General features: G+C 47.2%; 2 protein-coding genes across 10 annotated transcripts in view; one reads left to right on the top strand and one right to left on the bottom strand.

Moving 5' to 3' along the window:
* The window catches only part of DCAF4 (DDB1 and CUL4 associated factor 4), a 29,792-nt gene extending 26,426 nt beyond the window's left edge, over positions 1 to 3,366 (top strand). For all 4 annotated transcript variants that reach the window (XM_059055851.2, XM_067028203.1, XM_067028204.1 and 1 more), the window contains 2 exons: positions 326 to 440; positions 2,322 to 3,366. In XM_059055851.2, the coding sequence (XP_058911834.1) occupies positions 326 to 440; positions 2,322 to 2,515 (309 nt within the window). In that variant the 3' untranslated portion in view covers positions 2,516 to 3,366. The remainder of the gene's footprint in view (positions 1 to 325; positions 441 to 2,321) is intronic.
* Positions 3,367 to 7,156: 3,790 nt separating this feature from the next.
* The window catches only part of ZFYVE1 (zinc finger FYVE-type containing 1), a 50,833-nt gene continuing 36,043 nt past the window's right edge, over positions 7,157 to 21,946 (bottom strand). For 4 of the 6 annotated variants that reach the window (XM_059055804.2, XM_059055806.2, XM_067028200.1 and 1 more), the window contains 8 exons: positions 18,431 to 18,537; positions 16,321 to 16,429; positions 14,722 to 14,819; positions 14,520 to 14,637; positions 11,963 to 12,133; positions 11,044 to 11,224; positions 10,401 to 10,514; positions 7,157 to 8,919 (listed from right to left, as the gene is read on the bottom strand). In XM_059055804.2, the coding sequence (XP_058911787.1) occupies positions 8,687 to 8,919; positions 10,401 to 10,514; positions 11,044 to 11,224; positions 11,963 to 12,133; positions 14,520 to 14,637; positions 14,722 to 14,819; positions 16,321 to 16,429; positions 18,431 to 18,537 (1,131 nt within the window). In that variant the 3' untranslated portion in view covers positions 7,157 to 8,686. Of the gene's footprint in view, positions 8,920 to 9,217; positions 9,256 to 10,400; positions 10,515 to 11,043; positions 11,225 to 11,962; positions 12,134 to 14,519; positions 14,638 to 14,721; positions 14,820 to 16,320; positions 16,430 to 18,430; positions 18,538 to 21,946 lie in introns of all 6 variants that reach the window. The other 2 variants (XM_059055810.2, XM_067028199.1) reach the window with 2 other exon arrangements.

Here is a 21,946-nt window from a genome sequence, read left to right as displayed (position 1 = left end):
GGAGCTGGCTCTGGGTGGGGGGAGGGGCTCTGCAGGAGAGACCCTGACATCAGACAGCAGCAGGGGAAAGGCATCTGGAGACCAGGTGAGTTGTGAGTTGTGTGGGGCAGCTGCTGTGCTGCCCGCTGGGAGCCCAATCTGGTCTAAACAGATGTGGAATTAGTCATGGTGCTTTTGATGGACTCTGTGGCTTGGGGGTTTGAGACATATTTTCTAACTTGAAGAGGTCTTTGGAGACCACCTCGCCCTCTCTGGCTTCGTGCCTGGGCTTCACCAGTGTACCTGTTGGACCCTCCCTAACCGCCCCTTGGGCTTCTTCCCACAGATCAAGCTGTGGGACCTGAGGACCACTAAGTGTATTAGGCAGTACGAAGGGCACGTGAACGAGTATGCACACCTGCCCCTGCACGTGCATGAGGAAGAAGGAATCGTGGTGGCAGGTACCTGGGGAGGAGGAGATCCATCCCATCAAACACCGTCCCTTAGGAGTGCCAGCAACTTAAGCAGATAAGGGAGAAATTACTCTAAAACAAAACTGAATAAAGGGGATTTTGGACAGTTGGGGTCAGGGAGTTAAGATGGGACGTAGAGTTGGACATTAATAAACAACAGTTTAAACACTCAACAGGTGGATAGCCCTGTGTCCCCACGTGACTGGGCAAATGTCACTTCAGTTACAGGCCAGTGAGGAGCAATAAAACAGTGGCTTAGGAGACCTGGGTGTGGAGTTTAAGCCTGTTCACCAGGTCAGCATTCAGTGTGACCCTCAATCCCATCGTGCAGCTGTCCTGAAAAGCTTGGTTTCCCTGTTCTTTGTGCTCCCATTTCCACCAGAGGATGCTAAGAAAAGAGATGGAGGTCATTGTAAAGGAACCTGGTTCCTTTAACACCACTGCTTGAACCCATGATTTGTAGAATAGAAGTAGGGCTTTCTAGCACCAAACCCCCTTGAAAGGAGTTAAGTTGATCACAGATTATATGATTATTTGGAAGTTTGACAAACGAAATAGTAGGCCCTTGGCATTAAGGAATATGTTTCCAGTCTTCCCAGATGTCAAATTTTCTAATATTCCTACGGAAAGTATTTATTTGCTATGAAACTTTCTGTGGCTAAGAAGGATCACTTTGCTAGAACTTTCTTAGACTTATTTACTACTGTCACCACCACCAGCAATTAGCTTCCTTAAGTCTGTTTTCCACAAATTTTCATCTCCAGAGAGTTTCTGTGTTCTGGACAGTAGAAAAGATATGAGCCTTGTTGAGAGGCAGATATGGGGAAGTGGGCTGGCTGCAGTAATCCTTGAACTGTACAACCTGAATGAACCACACCTAAGGTCATAGAGTCAACTCAGATGGTCAAAAGCACACTAAAATCCGTGACGCCTAAGGTCTGCCCTTCTCCCGCTGAAGATCTCCAGTAGCACATATTGTCTATCTGAGCTGCTGTAACCAGTGGTGTCAGGTGTCAGATTCCTCTCAATTATGAACCCTGAAAGACTATGAAGTCTTATGAACTAAACCATTAAACCAGAAAATGCTCTGGGGAGAGTTGTCACTTGATTTGTCCCCAGAATGTCATGAAGTTATGAGATCTTCCTGGTTACTCTCTCATAAAAAGGAAATCAGCTGCATGTCATCTAGAACAGGTGGCCTGGGCTCCCTCTTGAATAGCCCTTGTCACCAAGAAAAGCAGAATGGGCCACCTGATAACCAAGATGCCCCGTGAACACCCCAGGGTGTCACAGCCAGCCAGTGTATCTTGTCACTTTGAGCACCTGCAATCAGTGGTTCTAGAGCACTAGGGTGACCTGTAACTTTAATTTTCTTTTTCTTATTCATTCATTCATTCATTCATTCATTTATGGCTGCGTTGGGTCTTCGTTGCTGTGCACGGGCTTCCTCTAGTTGCCGTGAGCGGGGGCTACTCTTCATTGCAATGCGTGGGCTTCTCATTGCGGTGGCTTCTCTTGTTGTGGAGCACGGGCTCTAGGCGCGCGGGCTTCAGTAGTTGTAGCAGGCTCAGTGGTTGTGGTGCATGGGCTTAGCTGCTCCATGGCATGTGGGATCTTCCCGGACCAGGGCTTGAACCTGTGTCCCCTGCATTGGCAGGTGGATTCTTAACCACTGCACCACCAGGGAAGTCCTGTAACTTTAATTTTCAAAAGGGACATCTTATCAGTAGAAATAATTTCCATTTGTGAGTTTGTTTGGCTCAAGTGAAATCACCTTTAGCCCTTAGGAATCATAGAAGCTAGGGCCACAGGTACACAGGCTCTCTGCATTCTCTCACTAATTTGCCGCGTGTCTTCCCTCTTTCTTAGTGGGCCAGGACTGCTACACGAGAATCTGGAGCCTCCATGATGCCCAGCTGCTCAGAACCATACCCTCCCCACACCCCACTTCCAAGGCCGACATTCCCAGTGTGGCCTTCTCTTCTCGGCTTGGGGGCTTCCGGGGAGCACCAGGGCTGCTCATGGCCATCCAGCAGGACCTTTACTGCTTCTCCTACAGCTAATTCTGCAGGTTGCAGCCTGGAGGGACGTGTATGTGACTCAGGGGAGCATAGGTAGCCATATTTTTGCCACAATTGCCATTTTCAATGAGGGCATTTCAAATGGATGCTCTTGTGTACGCATATCCCATCCATCCAGCTGCTGGGGAAAAGGTGCTATATTTTATGTGGAGACACTTCAGTTATTTCAGTTAAGTTGTGGGTTTAAGAAGCTTAAAAGTCCTTTTCATAAAAGGTACCTATTTCCTTTTCTTGTTGAATTCCTTAGAATAGTTCCTCCACCTTTTTTTTTTTTAAAACAAAAAATACTTTTCTAAGGGCTGAAGATTGACAACTAAAGCTGCTACTTTCACCAAAAGCCCTTTCAAGAAGCCTAATGATGAGACTGGGTGAGACTGTTGACAGTCAGTGCCTGCGTCCCAGAAAGACATGCATCTATACTTGAGAAAGCCAGCTGGAGAGAAGGAGGAGTCATTTCTCTGAGTCTCTAGAGATTTTACGACTGAGTTGGGAATCACTAAACTAGCCTTCTCAAACTCACTCGATAACCAGTGTCAGATCTCTGGGATTCTCATTCATTACCATGTATAGGCATTGTAAGGAAAGATGGATCCTTTTAGACGCTAGACAGGCTTTAGCATGCATATGTTGAAGTACCTTCCACAATGTTAGGTACAGCAGCTCCTGTTTCTATCATGGAGACTTGAATGTCAGAATTAAGGGCCCCATCTCAAAGAAAATTGGCTTTGACTTTTTGTAATCTAGGAGAAGCAGTTTGTGAGATGTTTATACAACGCGTTAATACAAAGAGCCTTTTTACCAAACAATAAACTAGAAAGTAGAAAGAACCAGAACATGGCATGTTGCTTCTGTTAATGGTTTAGAAGATCATGATGCTTGGCTGCCGTAGCATCAAACCAACTACAGTAACATCTACTCAAACCCTGTGTGAGGAAGAGACTGAGACCAGTTTTAATGGCTTTGCTGGAAAGCTTCCACTTGCTCTTGGGCCCCAAGAAGCTATGGACTACCTCAGCAGGCTCCCTGGCCCAGGGTGGGTTCAGCCTATGGGATGTAGCGGCAGGAAAGCAGAGGGCAGAAGATTGAGGGATTGTTAGTTCCCTGGCTCCCCTTCTGCTGGGGTGTGGTGGGCTGTGGCTGTGTTCCTCTACCCAAGTCTACAGCTTCTGCTGGAACACAGCTCTCTGGATTCCAGTAACTTCTCTCCATTTGTCCCTTCAGACCTACAGCTGATAATTGCATCTCACTGTTGCTAGCCCAGGATGCTTCACCAATTAAACTCTCTTTGGTTACCCCCTTGAGTGTTATGCATCTGTGTCCTGCCAGAACCCTACTACAACTTAATGTACAGAGAGAGAAATCCAAAAAACGTGAGAGTATCAGATTGGTCATCTGGTGGTTGAGCAATATGTTACAACAAATATTTTTAGTGCCTTAGGTTTTATAAATAACTTTCCTCCATCTTAGCTGACTTGATCCTTAAAACAACATATGAAGGAGGTAGGATAGTAGTAATAATATAAAAATTATTAGCATCATTTTCTGGGCACAGAGAAACTGAATGACTTGCCTCAGAATGCAGACCTGTTAAGTGGAGAGCTGGGACTTGGAACCAGAAGAGATCACGTTCTCTACTTTCCACACTCCTCCATTTGCTGACAGTACTTGTGTATCACACACAGCTAGTGCTAAGGAGAAATCACAAAGTGGCTTGGTGCGAGTGTAAACATGCAGTGCTAACATTTCATATTTAATTGTAAATGAATTTTTCTGGTGCTCACCAAAGACTATAAGAAGCTTGCCAGTTACCAAATTTCTTAGGTGTTTGTTTAATCTTTGAGACATCGCCCCTGTATCTTTACAGCCTTGGCACACTGACCTGCACATAGGTCCCAGGAAATAGCTGTATGATTGAAGGGTCCTGGTGACTGCAGTCACAGCAGGGTCTTTTGGATTAATTTTGGTGACATGACCCTCCCCAAGAGCACAAAAAAAGCGTAAGTGCTGAGCCATGTCCCTAATATCACTCGTACTTTTGCCCCCAAAGTTGAAAGTTCTCACGACATACTAGTTCGTTCATTACATGATCTGCCCTTTAGAGTCACTGGTATTGCACCTCTGGTGAAGAGCCTTTGCCACTATTCTGTACTATTTCAATGGAGCTGTGGCTATTCAGTCCAACTTTGATCTCTCATAGACAGTGGAGACAACTGACTACTCAGAGTACCTGGTGAGTTCTGACGTGTGGAGCTCTATCCCCATAGCCCTTCCTAACTCATCAGCTGTGCCATAGCCCACACTTCTTGCTAGGTAATACAGTTGTCAAAGAATTAGTTTTAGGTTTCCCTTAGGCTTTTGAAAAAAGGAGGTGGGGGACATCTTCAAAATCTGTTCTTTATCTTTAGTGCGCAGTCACTGCGCCTAACGTTTGGTCTAGAGCAACGGTCCCCAACCTTTTTGGCACCAGGGACCGGTTCTGCCAAAGACAGTTTTTCCACGGACCAGGGTGGGGGGCGGGGCGGGGGAACAAGAGCAGATGAAGCTTCGCTCGCCTCCTGCTGTGCAGCCCAGTTCCTAACAGGCCACTGACCAATATGGGTCTGCGGCCTGGGGGTTGGGGACCCCTGGTCTAGAGTATATGAGAAGTGGTTAAACTCAGCTGAGAAGCTGATTAAGCATTTTGGTATGTTTGCTTCTTAGTGTCCCAAAGATTAGTATGTTACACAGTCTGGAAGCATTTTTCACTTGCAGGTCTGTTAGGGCATTGCCCCATTCCCCAAGTGACAGTGAAAGGTAGCGAATGAGCAGGGGGTGGTGGCAGCAGCACTGAGCTCCAGTAGACCCTTTGCTGTTTGCTTGCTTGTAGCCTTCGAAACAGATGAGAACAGTGGCACAAACTGGTTACCAGAAATGTCCACAGATCAACACTCGGTGTGTCCCCCAACAAGGGCACCTAGAGACCAAGTTAGCCCCACTTACCTGTCAGCCCTCAATCTGCCCTGGTCTAAATCTTCCATGTAACCACCTCTGAAAACAACTGCAGGCTAAACTCAGTTTCTTCTTCCATTTCTCCATTCATGTAGTTAGTAAAACCTTTCCTTTCGTTTTTATTTTCTTCGGCCGCGCCACGCTGCTTGTGGGATCTTCGTTCCCCAACCAGGGATTGAACCTGGGCCGTTGGCAGTGAAAGCAGAGTCCTAACCACTGGACCTCCAGGGAATTCCCTGGGCCCACTCCTTTAAGTCTGCCTCTCCAGGCCACCCACCACATGGCCACTGCCACGGGAATGACCTTCCCAAAGATCCCTGCACTCAACGCCTTCTTGTACCTCGGAATAAAATGTGCAGCATCTTGAGATTTGATCACATGTGCCTCACCCTGTTGCCCCTTCTCCACCTCCCACCTGGTGCTCTCAGGACACGTTACAAGTCCCTCTGTCATCTGGGCCTCAGCTCAAGCTGTCCTCCACTCCTTTCATCTGTTGAGTCTCAGCTTCACAGAAACCGCAAGGAAGCTTAGTTTCCCCAGCACTTGCCACATCTAGACACTTCGTATGTTGAATGAACAATTTTTGCCAGCATTATTCTCTTAATTCTTAGAACCCTATGAAGCACGTGAAGGTCACTCCTATATACCAAAGAAAAAAACAGAATAAAGCAATTTGTCCAAGGTCTCCTGCTAATAAGTAGAGCCAACAGGGTCTCCTGCTCAAGAAATCTATTAGGCCCCATGTGTTGGAGGGAATGGAATTTTTACTTTTCCTCTGGAAGTTTAAGGTCTCCTTAAGATAATTTTCGGGGACTTCCCTTGCGGTGCAGTGGTTAAGAATCCACCTGCCAATGCAGGGGACACGGGTTCAAGCCCTGGTCCGGGAAGATCCCACATGCTGCGGAGCAACTAAACCCATGTGCCACAACTACTAAGCCTGTACTCTATAGCCCATGAGCCACAGCTACTGAGCCTGTGTGCCACAACTACTGAAGCCTGCACGCCTAGAGCCTGTGCTCCGCAGTGAGAAGCCCGTGTACCGCAACGAAGAGTAGCCCCCGCTCGCCGCAAGTAGAGAAAGCCCGTGAGCAGCAACAAAGACCCAATGCAGCCAAAAATAAATAAATGTTTTTTAAAAAGAAAAAGAAAAAGATGAACCCTGGGTATGTAGGGCAAGAAAAAGAGAACCTTTGTTTATTTTGACACCGGGTTACCTTCGTTTCCCCTACCGGTCTGATTAGTGTAAGGAAGAGAGTTCGGGAGACTTTTCTGCATCCTCCCTATGTGGTCCAGCAGATTCCCACGCTCAGGGGTGCCCCTGAATGACACAACAGGAGACGGTGGATAGCGGTTGTTCAACAGGAGCCGAACAGACAAAGCAAGGCGGGGCAGAGGAACAAAGAGCGACAGATACAAAGGGAGAAAAGTCTTTTCCCAGTGTTTCCATAGGTCACTAGTAAGGCCTACTCTCTTCTGTGATAGAGGATTCGCCGGGGAATAAACTGAGGTATTACAGGTAAAATATACCTCTCACTTGGCTTCTGCTCTAAAAGCCACCAGCTACTTTCTTACCAACTAGAAAGAGGCAGCAAGGTATACTGATGAAGTTAAAGGAAAGAAGCAGCACAGTCCATATTCCACGGGAAGATTCCTTTATAACGGCGAATTTAATAATACACAGTACTAGAGCAGGGCCTCGGTCATAGGCCATAGGAGGCAGTAAGGAAGCAGGTCTGAGAGGGACCAACACATTCCAGGGCTCACATCACAGTAACACTCACGCCAAGAATGACCGCCACGCACCTCCGTGAAGCTCGGCCCACCCGCCAGTTCAGTGAAGAACTATGTCACCTTTAATTCTTCATTTTTGGCCACTGACGGTAAAATCCACCATGATGACAGGATTTCAGCACGACAGTCTCTTTCCAGTCACGGTAGAAATGGATGTCCCAGCTCTTGCGAAACTAAGTTCATCTGACTTCTCTTGCCAGGACCGGAGAGAGAATTTTTTCATTCTTAATGGTCTGTTGAAATATTTATATATACTTTAAAAAAAAAAACCCACTAACAGTCCATTCTGTGCTCTGTTTCCCTGGGAAGATTTCTCATGATCACCCCTCCAATAGCTAGAGGGGTCGTGTGTCTGGGAATAAAGAATTAAGACACTTCAAAACAAGCAAAAACCCTAGTGCAACACTCAGTAGATGGTGGGCTCAAGGGGGTTGGCAGGGGAGGGAAGCAGGTGCTCTATTTCTGGGCAGGGAAAGCCAAGTGGTCGCATAGACGGAAGCATCAACAAGCAGGAAAACACTGCTGGGGGAGGCCCATCTCCTTCCGTGTTCCCCCTGTATGAGGGCCATCGTGTCACCTGCACTTGGACCTCTGAGGTCTGAGGACCATATCACCCACCTGCCACCCATCCGTGACCTGCATGCTAAGCTGGGGGGTCTGACCACAACAGGCCTAGGCAAGGAGTTGGGATCCGACTCTGGAGGGCCGAGGGAGACCCTCCACAGGCTGCCCCCAATGCGAAGTACCCGGGAAGCTCGCTTGCCCCGGCAACTGAGGGGCATGAGGGCTTCGAAGGCTCGCAGAGAAGCAGCAAAAGGTGCCTAGCAACGCAGTGGCCTTGGACATGGCTCGGTTTTGTGGGGAAGACCTGCTGCCACTGCCACCTGATTCTGTGCTGGGGACAGACTGCACGTCTTCACAGCCAGCAGCAGCCTGAATACACTCCACGTTCCTTTCATATGTATATACAGAGGTGTGTGTGTGTGTGTGTGTGTGTGTGAGAGAGAGACAGAGGTGTGTGTGTGTGTGTGTGTGTGTGTGTGTGTGTGAGAGAGAGAGACAGAGGTGTGTGTGTGTGTGTTATATATATGTATAATTTTTAACTGAAATAAAATGTGATGGATTCAGGTTCGTTCCCCTTCGCTATAAGCTGCTCGGTCCCCTGCCCTGAGGGGTTCGTGCCTACAGGCCCGCCACCAGGCTCACCCTGGCTCGCCATCTGTCCTACCCCCCACCGTGGGAAAGTGGCCTCAGGATGAGCAGAGAGGACACATACCACAACAGGTGACCAGGAGGAGGGCCTGCCTCAGCGAGATTTCATTGCTAGCCCTGAGAACCTAAGGAATTGTGAAGGACTCGGAGAGGGAGCTGGGGTTAAAGGTCACCAGGCTTTTTATTGCAGTTAAAGCAGACTCGGACAGGATGGTCCCAGCCTCGAGAGGGGACAGCCCGGCGGTCATGGGAACACTCGTCACAGAAGCCCTGTCCGCAGGCCCGGCAGTGGTGCTTGGAAAGCTTGACGCTGAACTCCTTCCGGCAGTTGTGGCAGTGCAGGATCTCATGGTCTGGTACCCAGTACGCCGGCCTGGCCGCATCCTTCACCAGACCTGCAGCACGGAAGGAACCATGGCAGGCGGCACTCGTGGGACCCATCACCCCGAGTCCCACGAGGCAAGAAGCCATCCACAGACACTTCACTGGCTCTCGCTCTAACTGCACGCGGATCACCCCCTTCCACCCCGGTCTCCTTTACCGCCTACCACCCAGGTCAGGATCTCTGGGGCTGGGACCTAGGCGCTGACATCTGTGTATCTTTTAAGCTCTCCAAGTGAGCCTAAAGTGGGGCTGAATTAAGAACCAATGGAGTAACAATAAAGAAGTCTGGGCTTTGGAGTCAGGACATACCTTCATCCCAGTTCCACTGAGCCTGAGTCAGTTAGTAGCTGTGGGATTAAGAAGTTCCTTAAATTCTCAGGGCCTTAGTTTACCCTTCTTTAACAACACACCTTCAAAAGTGGTTACAGGATTACAAGAAATGTTGTGTCTGATGCACTGGGACCCAATGGCCAGTGAGTGCTCAGCAGGTGGGCGCCTGTGAGCACAGTTGGGCTCTGTGCCAAGGGCAGCCCCTGCCTCTGCCGGTTACCCCCGACAGCAGATGCAACCTGGGCACCGAGCCTCGACAAATCCATCGATTCCCACACCCCTAAGTCAAAAACTCATCATCAGCTCATTCCGTGAGCCACAGTGATTAAATCTGATCCAAGCAATTTTCATCACACCCACCCAGGAACCCTCGGTCTCTCCCCTCCAGTGGGCTTAAATACCCCAGGCCCGGCCAGCCCTGCCTAAGCCCTCCACACGCTGGCGGCGCTTCCCTTCCTCCCCCTCTTCCCATCCTGGCTATCCAGAGGTGAGTGGCTGTCTTAAATCTTAATAACAGCTTGGCTGGTGTGGTGGATGAAAGACAGCCACAAATTCTCTGATAACCTGCCCCCTCCCTCGAATCTAGGCAGGCTCTGTGACTACAGCAGACTGTAGTAGAAGAGCTAGTTTCTAGGCCCAGGCCTGTCTCTGAGAGTCCTGAGCCACCGTGTAAGAAGCCCACTACCACTGGAGAAACCACGTGGAGAGGCCTGGAGAATGTGGGGAATGATGGGGGGGAGTTCCCCTGAGCCCAGCCTTCGAGGCATCCCTGCCAGGCTACCCAGCATGTAAGTGAGGTTGGCTTGGCCCCTCGAGACCAGACCAGCTACCAAACTGGAAAATCAAGCAGTAATTCTAGTCAATGCCACTTGGAGCAAAATAATTGCCCTTCCTGTGAGACATGATAAAATGCGGGTTGTTTTAAGCCTTTACATTTTCAGGTAGTTTGTTATGTAGCAATAAATGATGTAAGAGGATGGCCTCCAGGAATAAACATGAAACCACCAAGGTATTCAGCAGAAGCAAATGTAAATTTTCAGTCACCTCCTTGCTGCCCAACTCAATCTAGGTCAGTGAGACTTTGACAAAACGACAGCCCAAGTCACTATGAAAGCCCTCATCCCACGTACACTGCACCCAAGAGAGGCACTGCCAGGCCCACCTAGTGGTATGTCAATGGCTGTCACCACGGCTCCCAAAGTGTTCTGCACGGCCTCGCCCACCTTCCGAGCAATCAGCGTCCCGCCTTCATCGTCCGCCTGTGCCTCAGTAACATCTGCAGACAATGATGAAGGAAAAGCTGTTATCTCTTAGTCATTTCCCAAATGGAAAACTCAGGGGCAACAGCAGAGCATTCTGGATGCTTCTCCCAGGGTACCCCTGTGCTGTCCTGCAAGGATGGCAAGGGTCTGGGCTGTGGGCACCAACACTGCAGCCGGTGAGATCTGTTAGTCCTTTACCTCAACCCTCTGGGGCTATTTTATAACCTTCCTTTACAGTGAGCCAGAAGGGTTCAAGGAGCAGGACCTAGAACCTCCTCCAGGGAGAAGACTCAGTCTAAAGCCTGCGGTAAACACAGGACAGGTTTAACACGCCCCCTCCCCCCGGCCCCATAAGGAATAGCACCCCAGGACCCTGTTAAAAAAGAGCTTAGAGGATGCCTGGGCAAGACCGGGGAGCAACTACTCTCAGAAGAGTGACGTGGTGAGGAACAGGGTTAGACAGGTGGGAGTCCCATTCCCAACACCCAGTGCCCAGGAGAGAGGTTCCCCCTCCACCCTTACAGTTCCCGGGCCCCACGTTACCTAAGTGGGAATTCCTGGCTTCATAGCAGTTGTCACACACCCGCACGGGAGCAGGGCCCCAGCCCCGCTCTGGCACTGGCCGGGTCTTGGATGAACAGCTGTCACAGAAGCCCTCCCCACAGGCCCGGCAGTGATGCTTGGTGTCGTTATCTTTAAAGGATGTAGCGCACTTGTTGCAGCTCTGTTCCAAGCCCAAAACAGAGAGGCAGGTAACATTCATGTCTGCTCAGCTGAGAAAGTCAACCCGGGGGAGATGCCCAGGACCATCTGGGAATGGCAGGACCCCAATGATCCCAAAGGATGGGACCTAAGATCTCCAGCCACATGAAAATGCCCCTACTGAAGCACAGCTGTGATTAACGTTTTCTTCCAAGAAGTGCCTGGAAAGGTACCAAATCCATCTGGCTGAGTTACAGGGTTCCAGAAGGGACTACACCAATTCTAGCTAAGAGAGCAATGAGGATTCACGGCTTTCACGGCTTCTCAAAAGAGCCTCTGGGAAGCGAATGAGGAACGGGTTTCCTGTCGTAAGTGCTTGGGCCAAAGCTGGGTGCTCCCTTGCTGTAAGTGCCATGAGGTTTATGTCTCAAGCTGAGGATGACCCTAAATGACCTCTAAAGGCCCCTTTTCCTCCACATTCTATATGTATGACCTCAGACATCTGACCAATAATAACTGGCCCTTGCAGGGAAAGAAACTAAAATCCACCGCAAGGAAAATACTTGCAAAATAACAAAGGGAAATCAGTGGGCAAAGAGGACATTGGCTGCCTCAACATACCCCACCCTTTCCAACAGTCTGAGAGCTGATCCGAGAGAGAAATGCAGAGCCTCGCTCACAGAGCAAGCTTAGGACAGGACAAAGCAGCACAAGCAGAATGGGCCGTGCCAGGGATGCAGGGCAACCTGCCACACCATACCAGGATCTGGGAGTTGGGCCTCCAGTAGGCAGGGGCGATCTGGTCTGTCAGCCAGGACGTCACAGCCTTGGTGGGCCCAAGGCTAAGCTCAGACACCGACTGAGCCATGAAGTTCATCCCGTCCAAGAGGCGCTGGGCAGCATTGTTGTTGTCCTTCAGAAACCCATCAGTCTGAAATGAAAATGCAGGCTCCCATCATGCTCTGAGTGAAGGGAGTAAAAGGAAGGAGAGGGAGGGGTCTCAAACAAGTTATACACTCATCACAGCCAACTGAGAACCACAAACTCCCTGGCAGCGAAGAATGGGGACAGGCCAGGAATCCCTCTGGCTTCTAGACAATATCACACCCATGAGTCATTGCTGATATTATTCTTCTCTTCAAGGTGACCATAAGACTTGGTGCACAACTGTTCAATTCAGAACTTACTTTGCCTGTAAGTGAGATACACAACCCAGGAAATACTTACGTAAAGAGGACACCTCGGGGGCTTCCCTGGTGGCGCGGTGGCTGGGAGTCCACCTGCCAATGCAGGGGACACGGGTTCGAGCCCTGGTCTGGGAAGATACCACATGCTGTGGAGCAACTAAGCCCGTGCGCCACAACTACTGAGCCCACGTGCTACAACTACTGAAGCCCACGAGCCCGTGCTTCACAACAAGAGAAGCCACCACAATGAGAAGCCGCGCACGACAATGAAGAGTAGCCCCCGCTCGCTGCAACTAGAGAAAGCCCGAGCACAGCAATCAAAACCCAACGCAGCCAAAATAAGTGAATAAATAAGAGGGTTAACATAAATTATTTAAAAATAAAAAAGAGGACACCTCTTCCAGGAGACTTCCCACCCCAGGCTGGGTTAGGAACCCTTCATCTCAGTTCCTCTAATATCTGCACATCTCTAGGAATCCTATTTCCACATGTAAGTGCAATGTCTCTTTATGCATCCAACTTCCTATTAGACTGAACTGAGAACAATAATCCTTTTTCTTTTTTGTAAGTATCTAGTTCAATTCTGGGCACATAGTACTCAACAACGTATGGTGATGAATGAGTGAACAAAGAGAAGGGGAAGAGCCTATATTCCCTAATCCCAAGGACTATGAAGAAGACAGCCTAAAAATAAACTGGTATTACTGTTTTCTTAGAATATAAACTACCACAAGGATGACAGCTTTTACAAGAAAGAACACAGATCAAAGACAAAAGATATTGATCAAAGAAGTCTACTGAGAAAGTTATACTAGCTCAAGACCATATTAAATCCTTGGGACAGAATGGCCTGGACCATCATGTCAAGGGGGCAGCCTGCAGAAATGAGACCACACTGCAGTAACCAATTCCAGTGGAGCTGGAAACTGGAAAGAAGATGACAAAACAATAAGGAAATCTTCAGTTCTCTGGTATCTGCAGGATCCAGGAAAGCTCAAAGGTGGATCTGCAGATAGGCCTATTAGGCTGACTGGTGGCTTTCGGAAATCACCCAGCAAGGGGAACACCACCAAGTAAAATAAGTCCCTTAGAGAAAATCGCTTATCTTTCTTCCGTGAAGGAAAAAGGTTTTGGATGTGTTGTGATTGATGGGTAATTCCAAGTGTGAATTGTGTTTTAACGCAGAATGAAAGCACCATATCACTGCCTCATGAACAGATTTGTTTTTCCAACATCTGGAATTCAAAAGTCAAATTAAAAACAGTAAAGGTCCATAGTAATTCCACTTCTCAGAATATACTTTAAGAAGAATATACTCCAAAATAAAAATAAAATTAAAATAAAATAATAAAATAAAATAAAATAATTTTTAAAAAATAAAATACCTTAAGATGTAGAAACTAAAAAAAAAAAATATATACTCCAAAACAAAGTCTCTCTTACATGAAGATGGTCACTATAGCATTTTCTTCGATAATAAAAAAAAATCATAAACAGCATGAACGAAATCAAACTATAATACTAGACAGAATATTACACAGTGATTACAAATGAGAACTGTGAAAAGTGAAAACAATGTAGAAACAAAGCAAAATTGTGTATGAGAAAAAAGCAGTTAAGTGGCACATAAATTGTAACTGCATCTATACAAACATACACATATCGAAAATGAGTGAGAATATGAAAAAATAAAGTTTTATTTGCTAAGGCAATATAACTATACAGCAATTTTTAGTTTATTTAAAGTTGGGCTTCTAGGGACTTCCCTGGTGGTCCAGTGGTTAGGACTCCATGCTCCCAATGCAGGGGGCCTGGGTTCAATCCCTGGTCGGGGAACTAGATCCCGCATGCTGCAACTAAGAGCCCGCATGATGAAACTAAGACTCGGTGTAGCCAAATAAATAAATTTTTTTAAATAAATAAATAAATAAAGTTGTGCTTCTAATATTTACGCAAGAAGAAATGGAAAAAATTCAAGGGTCTAGAACAAGAAAGGCTCTCCAGATCACACCTTCCTAAACCACCAGTATATTGAAATTCACGGTTAACCTTAATTGTAAACAAGTTCTGCTTTCCCATACATAGGACTGGATAATACAAGAGAAAACAGAAAAATAAAACAGCTCTTACTCCAGGCCACACATGCACAATCTCTGTCCGCACCACTGTATCCACAGGATCTTGGTTTCCAAACCAGTACTGCCGGCTACGATAGACCACGCCACAGTTGGGACATTCAATTACGTACCTACAAGGAAGGCAAATAGATACTGTAACCCCACCAGGTGCCTGGAGAGACAAACACACCAAACAACCGGTAGCTGAAACTCACCCAGACCAGGCATATTTTGCGAGACCCATCCAGGGGGAGTCGGTGGAAGCAGCCGTCTTGGGTACCACGCTGACTTCATTGCCTCTCTCGTAGCAGGCCTGAAACATGGAGCACTCTGCCAGCTTCTGCTCTGTCCACCAGACCCCCTGGCCTCTCCACATCCCTGTCCAGCCCCACTGCCCACAAACCAGACCAGCTGAGGGTTTACAGACCCTGAGTTTAGCACAGCAGAAAAAAGTCTTTCTCTAAAGAAGTCAGTGCCCTATATATACAATGGAATAGTACTCAACCATAAAAAGAAACAAAATTGAGTTATCTGTCGTGAGGTGGATGCACCTAGAGTCTGTTATACAGAGTGAAGTAAGTCAGAAAGAGAAAAACAAATACCGTATGCTAACACATATATATGGAATCTAAAGAAAAAAAAATGGTTCTGAAGAACCTAGGGGCAGGACAGGAATAAAGACACAAATGTAGAGAATGGACCTGAGGACACAGGGAGGGGGCAGGGTAGGCTGGGATGAAGTGAGAGGGTAGCATTGACAAATATACACTACCAAATGTAAAATAGCTAGCTAGTGGGAAACAGCCGCATAGCACAGGGAGATCAGCTCGGTGCTTTGTGACCACCTAGAGGGGTGGGATACAGAGAGTGGGAGGGAGACGCAAGAGGGAGGAAATATGGGGGTATATGTGTATAGCTGATTCACTTTGTTATAAAGCAGAAACTAACACACCATTGTAAAGCAACTATACTCCAATAAACATGTTAAAAAAAAAAAATCTCAAAAAAAAAAAAAAGGAAGTCAGTGCCCTAAATGATTATGAATTGAATGTATACCCATCCCGGGCCCCAAAACTGAGCTATAAATTATATCCCTGTCACAGACAGGAGAAATCCATCAAAATTGGGTTTCTGGGGCTTCCCTGGTGGCGCAGTGGTTGAGAGTCCGCCTGCCGATGCAGGGGACGCGGGTTCGTGCCCTTGTCTGGGAGGATCCCACATGCCGCGGAGCGGCTTGGGCCCGTGAGCCATGGCCGCTGAGCCTGCGCGTCCGGAGCCTGTGCTCCGCAACGGGAGAGGCCGCAGCAGTGAGAGGCCCGTGTACTGCAAAAAAAAAAAAAAAAAAAAATGGGTTTCTGAACAGCAATTCTGCTCTTAAGAATGAATAGTCAATGTATGGGAATTCCCTGGTGGTCCAGTGGTTAGGACTCCACACTCTCACTGCCAAGGGCCCAGGTTCCATCCCTGGTCAGGGAACTAAAATCCCACAAGCCACGTGGTGTGGCAAAAAAAAAAAAAAAAAAAAAGAAAGAAAGAAAGAAAGAAAAGAATGATAGTCAATGTAGATGACCCTTGCATATATAAGCTCAACAAATAAGGGGGATTGAAGCTTAAAAAAATAAACCAAGGAGTCTCCAGCAACAAACATGTGAGTTCTTATGGTTAGAGCTGGAGATATTCCAGAGATATTCCAGAGATATTCAATTTGAGTATCAAATATTTGGGGATGCAGCAAAGAATGGTCCCAAGCCAGTCTTCCCAAAAAGAGAGTGTGGCCAGCAAGCCAGCTGCTAGAGAAGAAGCTGGGTGCTCACCTTGCAGGTAAAAACCCGGTTGTCATACTGGTGAGAGTATCTGCAGCGGCTGTTGGCTTCATGAGGTACTCCTTCTTTCCCGTGATTCATGCTGTTCTTACATCCAGCCCTGAGTGAAGCCCAAAAGCTGACAATGAAGCTGCTAAAAAGAGCCAGCGCCACTTAACGCTGAAGAGTCTCTGACCCTGAGCCAGACCCAGGGCCAAAACCAGAGCTCCATAATTAACCAGGCCCTGAATACTGAGCAGAGAGAGGGCAGTTTGTTTCAGAAACCCACGTGCCTCTCTCATATTTGCAATCAACATCACTACACAGGTAAAGCAACTATTACTCTTGTGTGAGGAGAAAGGGCCAAAGGAGTAATCTCTTCTTGGAAAGCCACCTGGTCCCTCACTAGGAACGGAGGAGCCAGAAGACACCGCTTTGACCAGAGATAAAACCTGAATGGCCCTCAGGGAACTCAAAAATCCAAACAGCATGAAATGGGAAGTTTAACCAGAACAGGCTGCCAAGATGTAAAACAAAAACCGACCCTCAAAATTTGGCAGTGCATTAAGAGGAGGCTTAAGCTGAACAAGAAAACCTTCCAAATGAACAGTGAGCTCTGCTATCCTGACAACACAAAACCAGGGATCAGGACTTTAGAATTTCACTGTGATAGAAGGGAAAGTTCTGGAAACCCCAGTGAGGCACAGTTAGCATGGAAAAGTGATGATCTAACAGAGCCTAAGCCTCCTGCTGGGCTCATGGGGCCCGCTAGAGGAAGGCAAGTCACGCTGGCAATTACCATCCCTCCTTCCTCTCCAAGACAATGCCCAGTTCTCCGTAGCCCAGACTGTATAATCCAAGAGCCAAGTCCTTTTTACAAACCCAGAGCCAAGGTGGTGACCCAGCAGGTAGACTACAGGGGTCAATGCCAAAAGGCCTTTCATAACAGAAAAGGTTCAGGTCTCCTCCGTATGGACGAATGTGAAGGACAGGAGCAGAAGTCCTGATGAGAGCAGAGACACTGCAGTGGTGAAGGGGATGGAGAGCTGGGGGAGTGTCTGCAAGACAGAGTCTGCAATCTGACCCCGACACACTGCATTTAAATCCCCTGGGCTCCATCAGACAAGTCACTAGACTGTGACTGAAGAGCCATTAACAGCTCAAATTAATCCAGTGAGCCTCAAAGTGTGGTCGCCATCCAGCAACATCAGCATCACCTGGGAACGTTATCAGAAGTGCAAATTCTCAGGCCCTACATCAGACCTACTGAATCAGAAACTGGGGGCAAGGCCCAACTATCTGTTTTAACATGTCCTTCAGGTGTTTCTGATGCATGCTAACATTTGAGAATCACTGCTCTGTTCCCCCTGTAACAAAGTGTGATCCATGGACCAGCAGCACGGGTTATCACTTGGCAGCTTGTTGGAAATGCAGAATCTCACCCAGACCTGCTGATTCAGACTCTGCATTTAACAAAATCCTGAGGTGACGCATACACGGATTAAAGTTTGAGAATGCGGCCCTAACTCAATGCTCTCAAGTCAGCTACGTATCAGAATCACCTGAGGAGCCTTTTAAATACACCAATACTGAGGCCCCACCCCGGATCTATTAAATGAGAATCCCTGGAGGTGAGGCCCAGGCCTCAATAATTTTGAACGCTCCCTGGATAATTCTAATGTGCTCTAAGCATCTGCCCTCATTGTGAAAGCAGTCAACTAGGAATGATACCTACCCTAGTGCTTCGCACACACTGGGCTACCAAATATTAGTTGAATGGATGGAATGACTACCATTGAAAGCTCTGGTGAGAGAAACAGAAAAACAGGCAACCTAAAGTTTTCTGTGGTAAAAATTACCCAAACCAGTCAATTTCACATCTAAACCAGCTTGGAATCTTCAGGGGATTCTTCATAACCATGTGTCCTGGGATCCCCCGCAACCTCAAAGTATGGTCCCCAGACCATCAGGATCACCTGGGAACTTGCTAGAAGTACCCCATCTCAGCCCCCACCCCATCCTTAAATCACAATCTAATTTAACCAGACCCCACATGATCTGCATGCACAGTGAAGTCTGCGAAGCACCGTTCTGAGTCTCTTTGCCCAAGATGGGGACTTACCCGCAGCTGAGGCACAGGACGGAGCAGGTGAAGTACTCATCTGGAAAAAAGGAGCTGTGTGCCATCTGGTCATCGGGGATCTCACCGCTGAAGCGGTCGCTCAGGGCCTGTGTGGAGGGAAGGTGATACATGAAGGGACACGGAAGACAACCCAGAGCTCTGGCCCTTGCACTGCTTGCCTTTTTTTTTCCGGACGCGCAGGCTCAGCGGCCATGGCTCACGGGCCCAGCCGCTCCACGGCATGTGGGATCTTCCCAGACCGGGGCACGAACCCGTGTCCCCTGCATCGGCAGGCGGACTCTCAACCACTGCGCCACCAGGGAAGCCCTCTTCTTCTTTTTTTTTTTTTTTCTGCACCACCCAGCACGTGGAACTTCCCTGACCAGGGATCAAACCCACACCCTCTGCAGTGGAAGCGCAGAGTCTTAACCACTGGACCACCAGGGAAGTCCCAATGCTTGCCCTTCTGATATGCCCTCACTGCTGGCTTATTTCTTATGGGCTCCACAGCTAGAAGAGGGAAGCCAATGACTTCTGCTCTTTACCCTAGACCTTCTTGGCCCGACTTGCACCAATCCTCACCACAGGAAACCTCAGAAAGAACCATTTCCCACGAGGTCAGAAGTAAGCAAACAAAGTTACTGTTCTCTCCTAATTACCATGGAAGTTACAAACAGCTCACACACTCCCCCTCTTTCATTCAAAACCACCAGATACTGACTAATGCCCACTTCATCTTTGTGAAGCTGGGACCAAGAAACCAACACTCAAGAAGGTGGCTTGTCTTTCAGTCAGAGGCAGGCAGAGCGGAGAAGCGAGCTGGGAGTTTCCTGGGCATCTCCACCAGTTCTAACCAAAGGTGCTCACTGGAGTTGATGAAACCACAGAACTATATGTAGAGTAAGAGTTATCAGCCAAAAGGCAAGAAGGAATTATTATAGGTTCTGGCAGTCTTCTATCAACTACAGTAATGTAAAAGACAGCAAGTGGCCAAAATAAATGCTAAGAAGAAAGATAAAAGTATTTGCAGAAACAAACTGAAAATTTTATGTTTAAAGGCAGCTTCCATTTCTAAACCTCTGTTTTCACTCACTACTTTATATTGAAAGTATTCTTCAGGCTGGCTTTTTTTCCTTCCAGGCCCTTACTCGTATGCAGTGGAAAAAGTTACATAAATTAAACAGAAATGGGCTTTCCAGGCTTTAAAAATTATGAAATGCTCGCAATTCCAAGCTTCTCTCAATCTCTCATTCTGAGGCAGCCAGGCACTATTCAGGGGAAGAGAAGGAACAGTAGCTTAAAACAAAATGTTACTTCCTTTAGTAAAAAGGCTAAAGAAATTTTAAGATGAGACTTGGAAAAGGGGAAGATTAGGTTTTAAACTAAGGTTCTCAAGCTCTAAATGGAATTTCCCTTAAGGAGAACTTTTTATTTATTAAAGTTCCTTTCCCTTTTTTCAGTGAAACCTAATACCCTGAGTTGTCAACCAAGTGTTTACAAAAGCACATGCTCTCAACGTTGAGCCAGGTCAGGTGTTCAGACAAGAGTACCGGCAAAGAATGTGTCAAACTAAGGGTGAGGGCCTCACCCACGTGCATTAAAATTCAGCTCCTGCAAGGATAATGCACAGGCTCATAAGACACCATCTGCCAGCGATGGCCGACCAAGTGCCAATCCTTGACTCAGACCAAAAAAAAACCAGTCTAACAATAATACATATATGTCCTGTTCTCTTGGGGGTAATTCTGTAAAGAGTAACTTAGGGAAAACAACTAAGATTTTGAGAGAGACTATAAAGGCATATACCTATGAATATTAAAGAGAATAAACGAGAAGCAAGGCAAGTAGAATCACTTACTAGCCTACACAGTCCTCCTCTTACTTCAGAATGTGACCCATCCTTCGGGGATCTTTTTGGTCTCACCTTTTCCATGAAGCCTTCCCAACCACTCTAGAAAGACCACACTTTGCCTTCTCTGAGCACCTGCCATCCTCAACATCTGAACCAGGTACTGAGTGATGAGGTGATGAGGCAAAAGCCACGAGCCTGTTATATGTATTTTACCTCCCAGAGTAGATCACTAACACCGTGAAAGACATTTCCTACCTTTGTATCCTCCTCTCACTCCTAGCAAATGTCCTAACAAGCACTCAACTAGGACCTCTGGAATGAAGTGCCCCAGCACCAACCCCCATGTGCACACCAACCCCTGCCCTCTCCTCCTCACCTTGGCCCTGCCTCTGTGCCAGGCTTCATCCCAGGCCCATGGGCCCTCTCTAATTTATGGCTAACTACTCGCTGATTGGCCAAATCACTGATAACTCTTAGGGCTGTACTTCTCAAACAGCTGTGTGCATAACTTTCTGGGGCTAGCTGGTGGAAAAATAGAGCATTATCTTCCCAATGCAACAATTTGTTGAAAGATTTGGGGAGGAAGTTATTTTTAGATAAAAAAAAAAAACCATGGATACAGTATGAAACTAAATGGAAAATTTGCATAAATACAACATGAGACCCCCAACAAAGTTATTTCAGCTTGCAGGTGGCAGCTCTGCATTCTCTGTGACTTTATTTCCTTATCTATAAAATGGGGGTGCTAGTAGTACCTTCCTCAGTAGGGGTCTCCATGGATTACACTGTGAAGATCAAATGAAGTTACTCATGTAGAGCACTTAGCATAGACTGAGAGCTCAGAAAATGTTAGCTGCCATTATTAATATCATTTTTATTTTTTATGCTGAGAATTCTCTTATTCCCTCCCTTGGATACCCTCACTAATTCAGGTAACACAAGGGATATAAGAACTTCTCTCCTTTCCATGATGGCTCATTGGTCTTCATGGCTGTTTGCATTTGTCGGTGAATATTTAGCTGCAAAAAGATGCTTATGTACCTAAATCAGTGTTAAAATAAGAAAGAAAAAACGCAGAGCTAACTAAGAAATGCAGAAGTTACTAAAGAAGTATACGGAAAACCAAAGAGCATTTTTAGCCCCAGGTAACTGAAAGGGTAACCTAAGTACTAGTTTTCCTTAGGAAAAATAATATCAAATTTAGCATGAATCCAACAGCTGGGTTGAATTCAGAAGGCATGCCACTCCCCAATAAATATAAAATTGCAGCCCAATAATAGTGATAAGCACAAGGTTTTTTCTGTTCCAAATTCAAGTGGCCTGGTTCACTTCTCTGAAAGTTCTTCAGAAAAATGGGGGCATTTTTAAGTGTCTCAAGGCTCAGCGTGAACGATCTGCAGCCTGATTCCCATGGGACAAATCTCCACAGAACCACCATCATCACCTGCCCTAGACATTATGTTGGCCAAGGCAACAGTAACTTCTTGTGACATCAGAAAGAGAAGAACTCCTAGACCCACCAGGCTCATCACTTCCGATGCTGGTCACCCATCCTCTCAAATGCTGGGTAACACAAGCATCTCACTTCCCTCACAAGTCACTGAAGAGCTGGCAGTCAGTAATGAATGAGACCTTAGAAGCATCAGGAGGACTTACTGAATCAT

This window comes from Kogia breviceps, chromosome 3, assembly GCF_026419965.1.
Source record: "Kogia breviceps isolate mKogBre1 chromosome 3, mKogBre1 haplotype 1, whole genome shotgun sequence".
NCBI lineage: Eukaryota > Metazoa > Chordata > Mammalia > Artiodactyla > Physeteridae > Kogia > Kogia breviceps.
The sequence above is the reverse complement of the archived record's forward strand: the minus strand, read 5'-3'. Positions and strand labels throughout refer to the sequence as shown.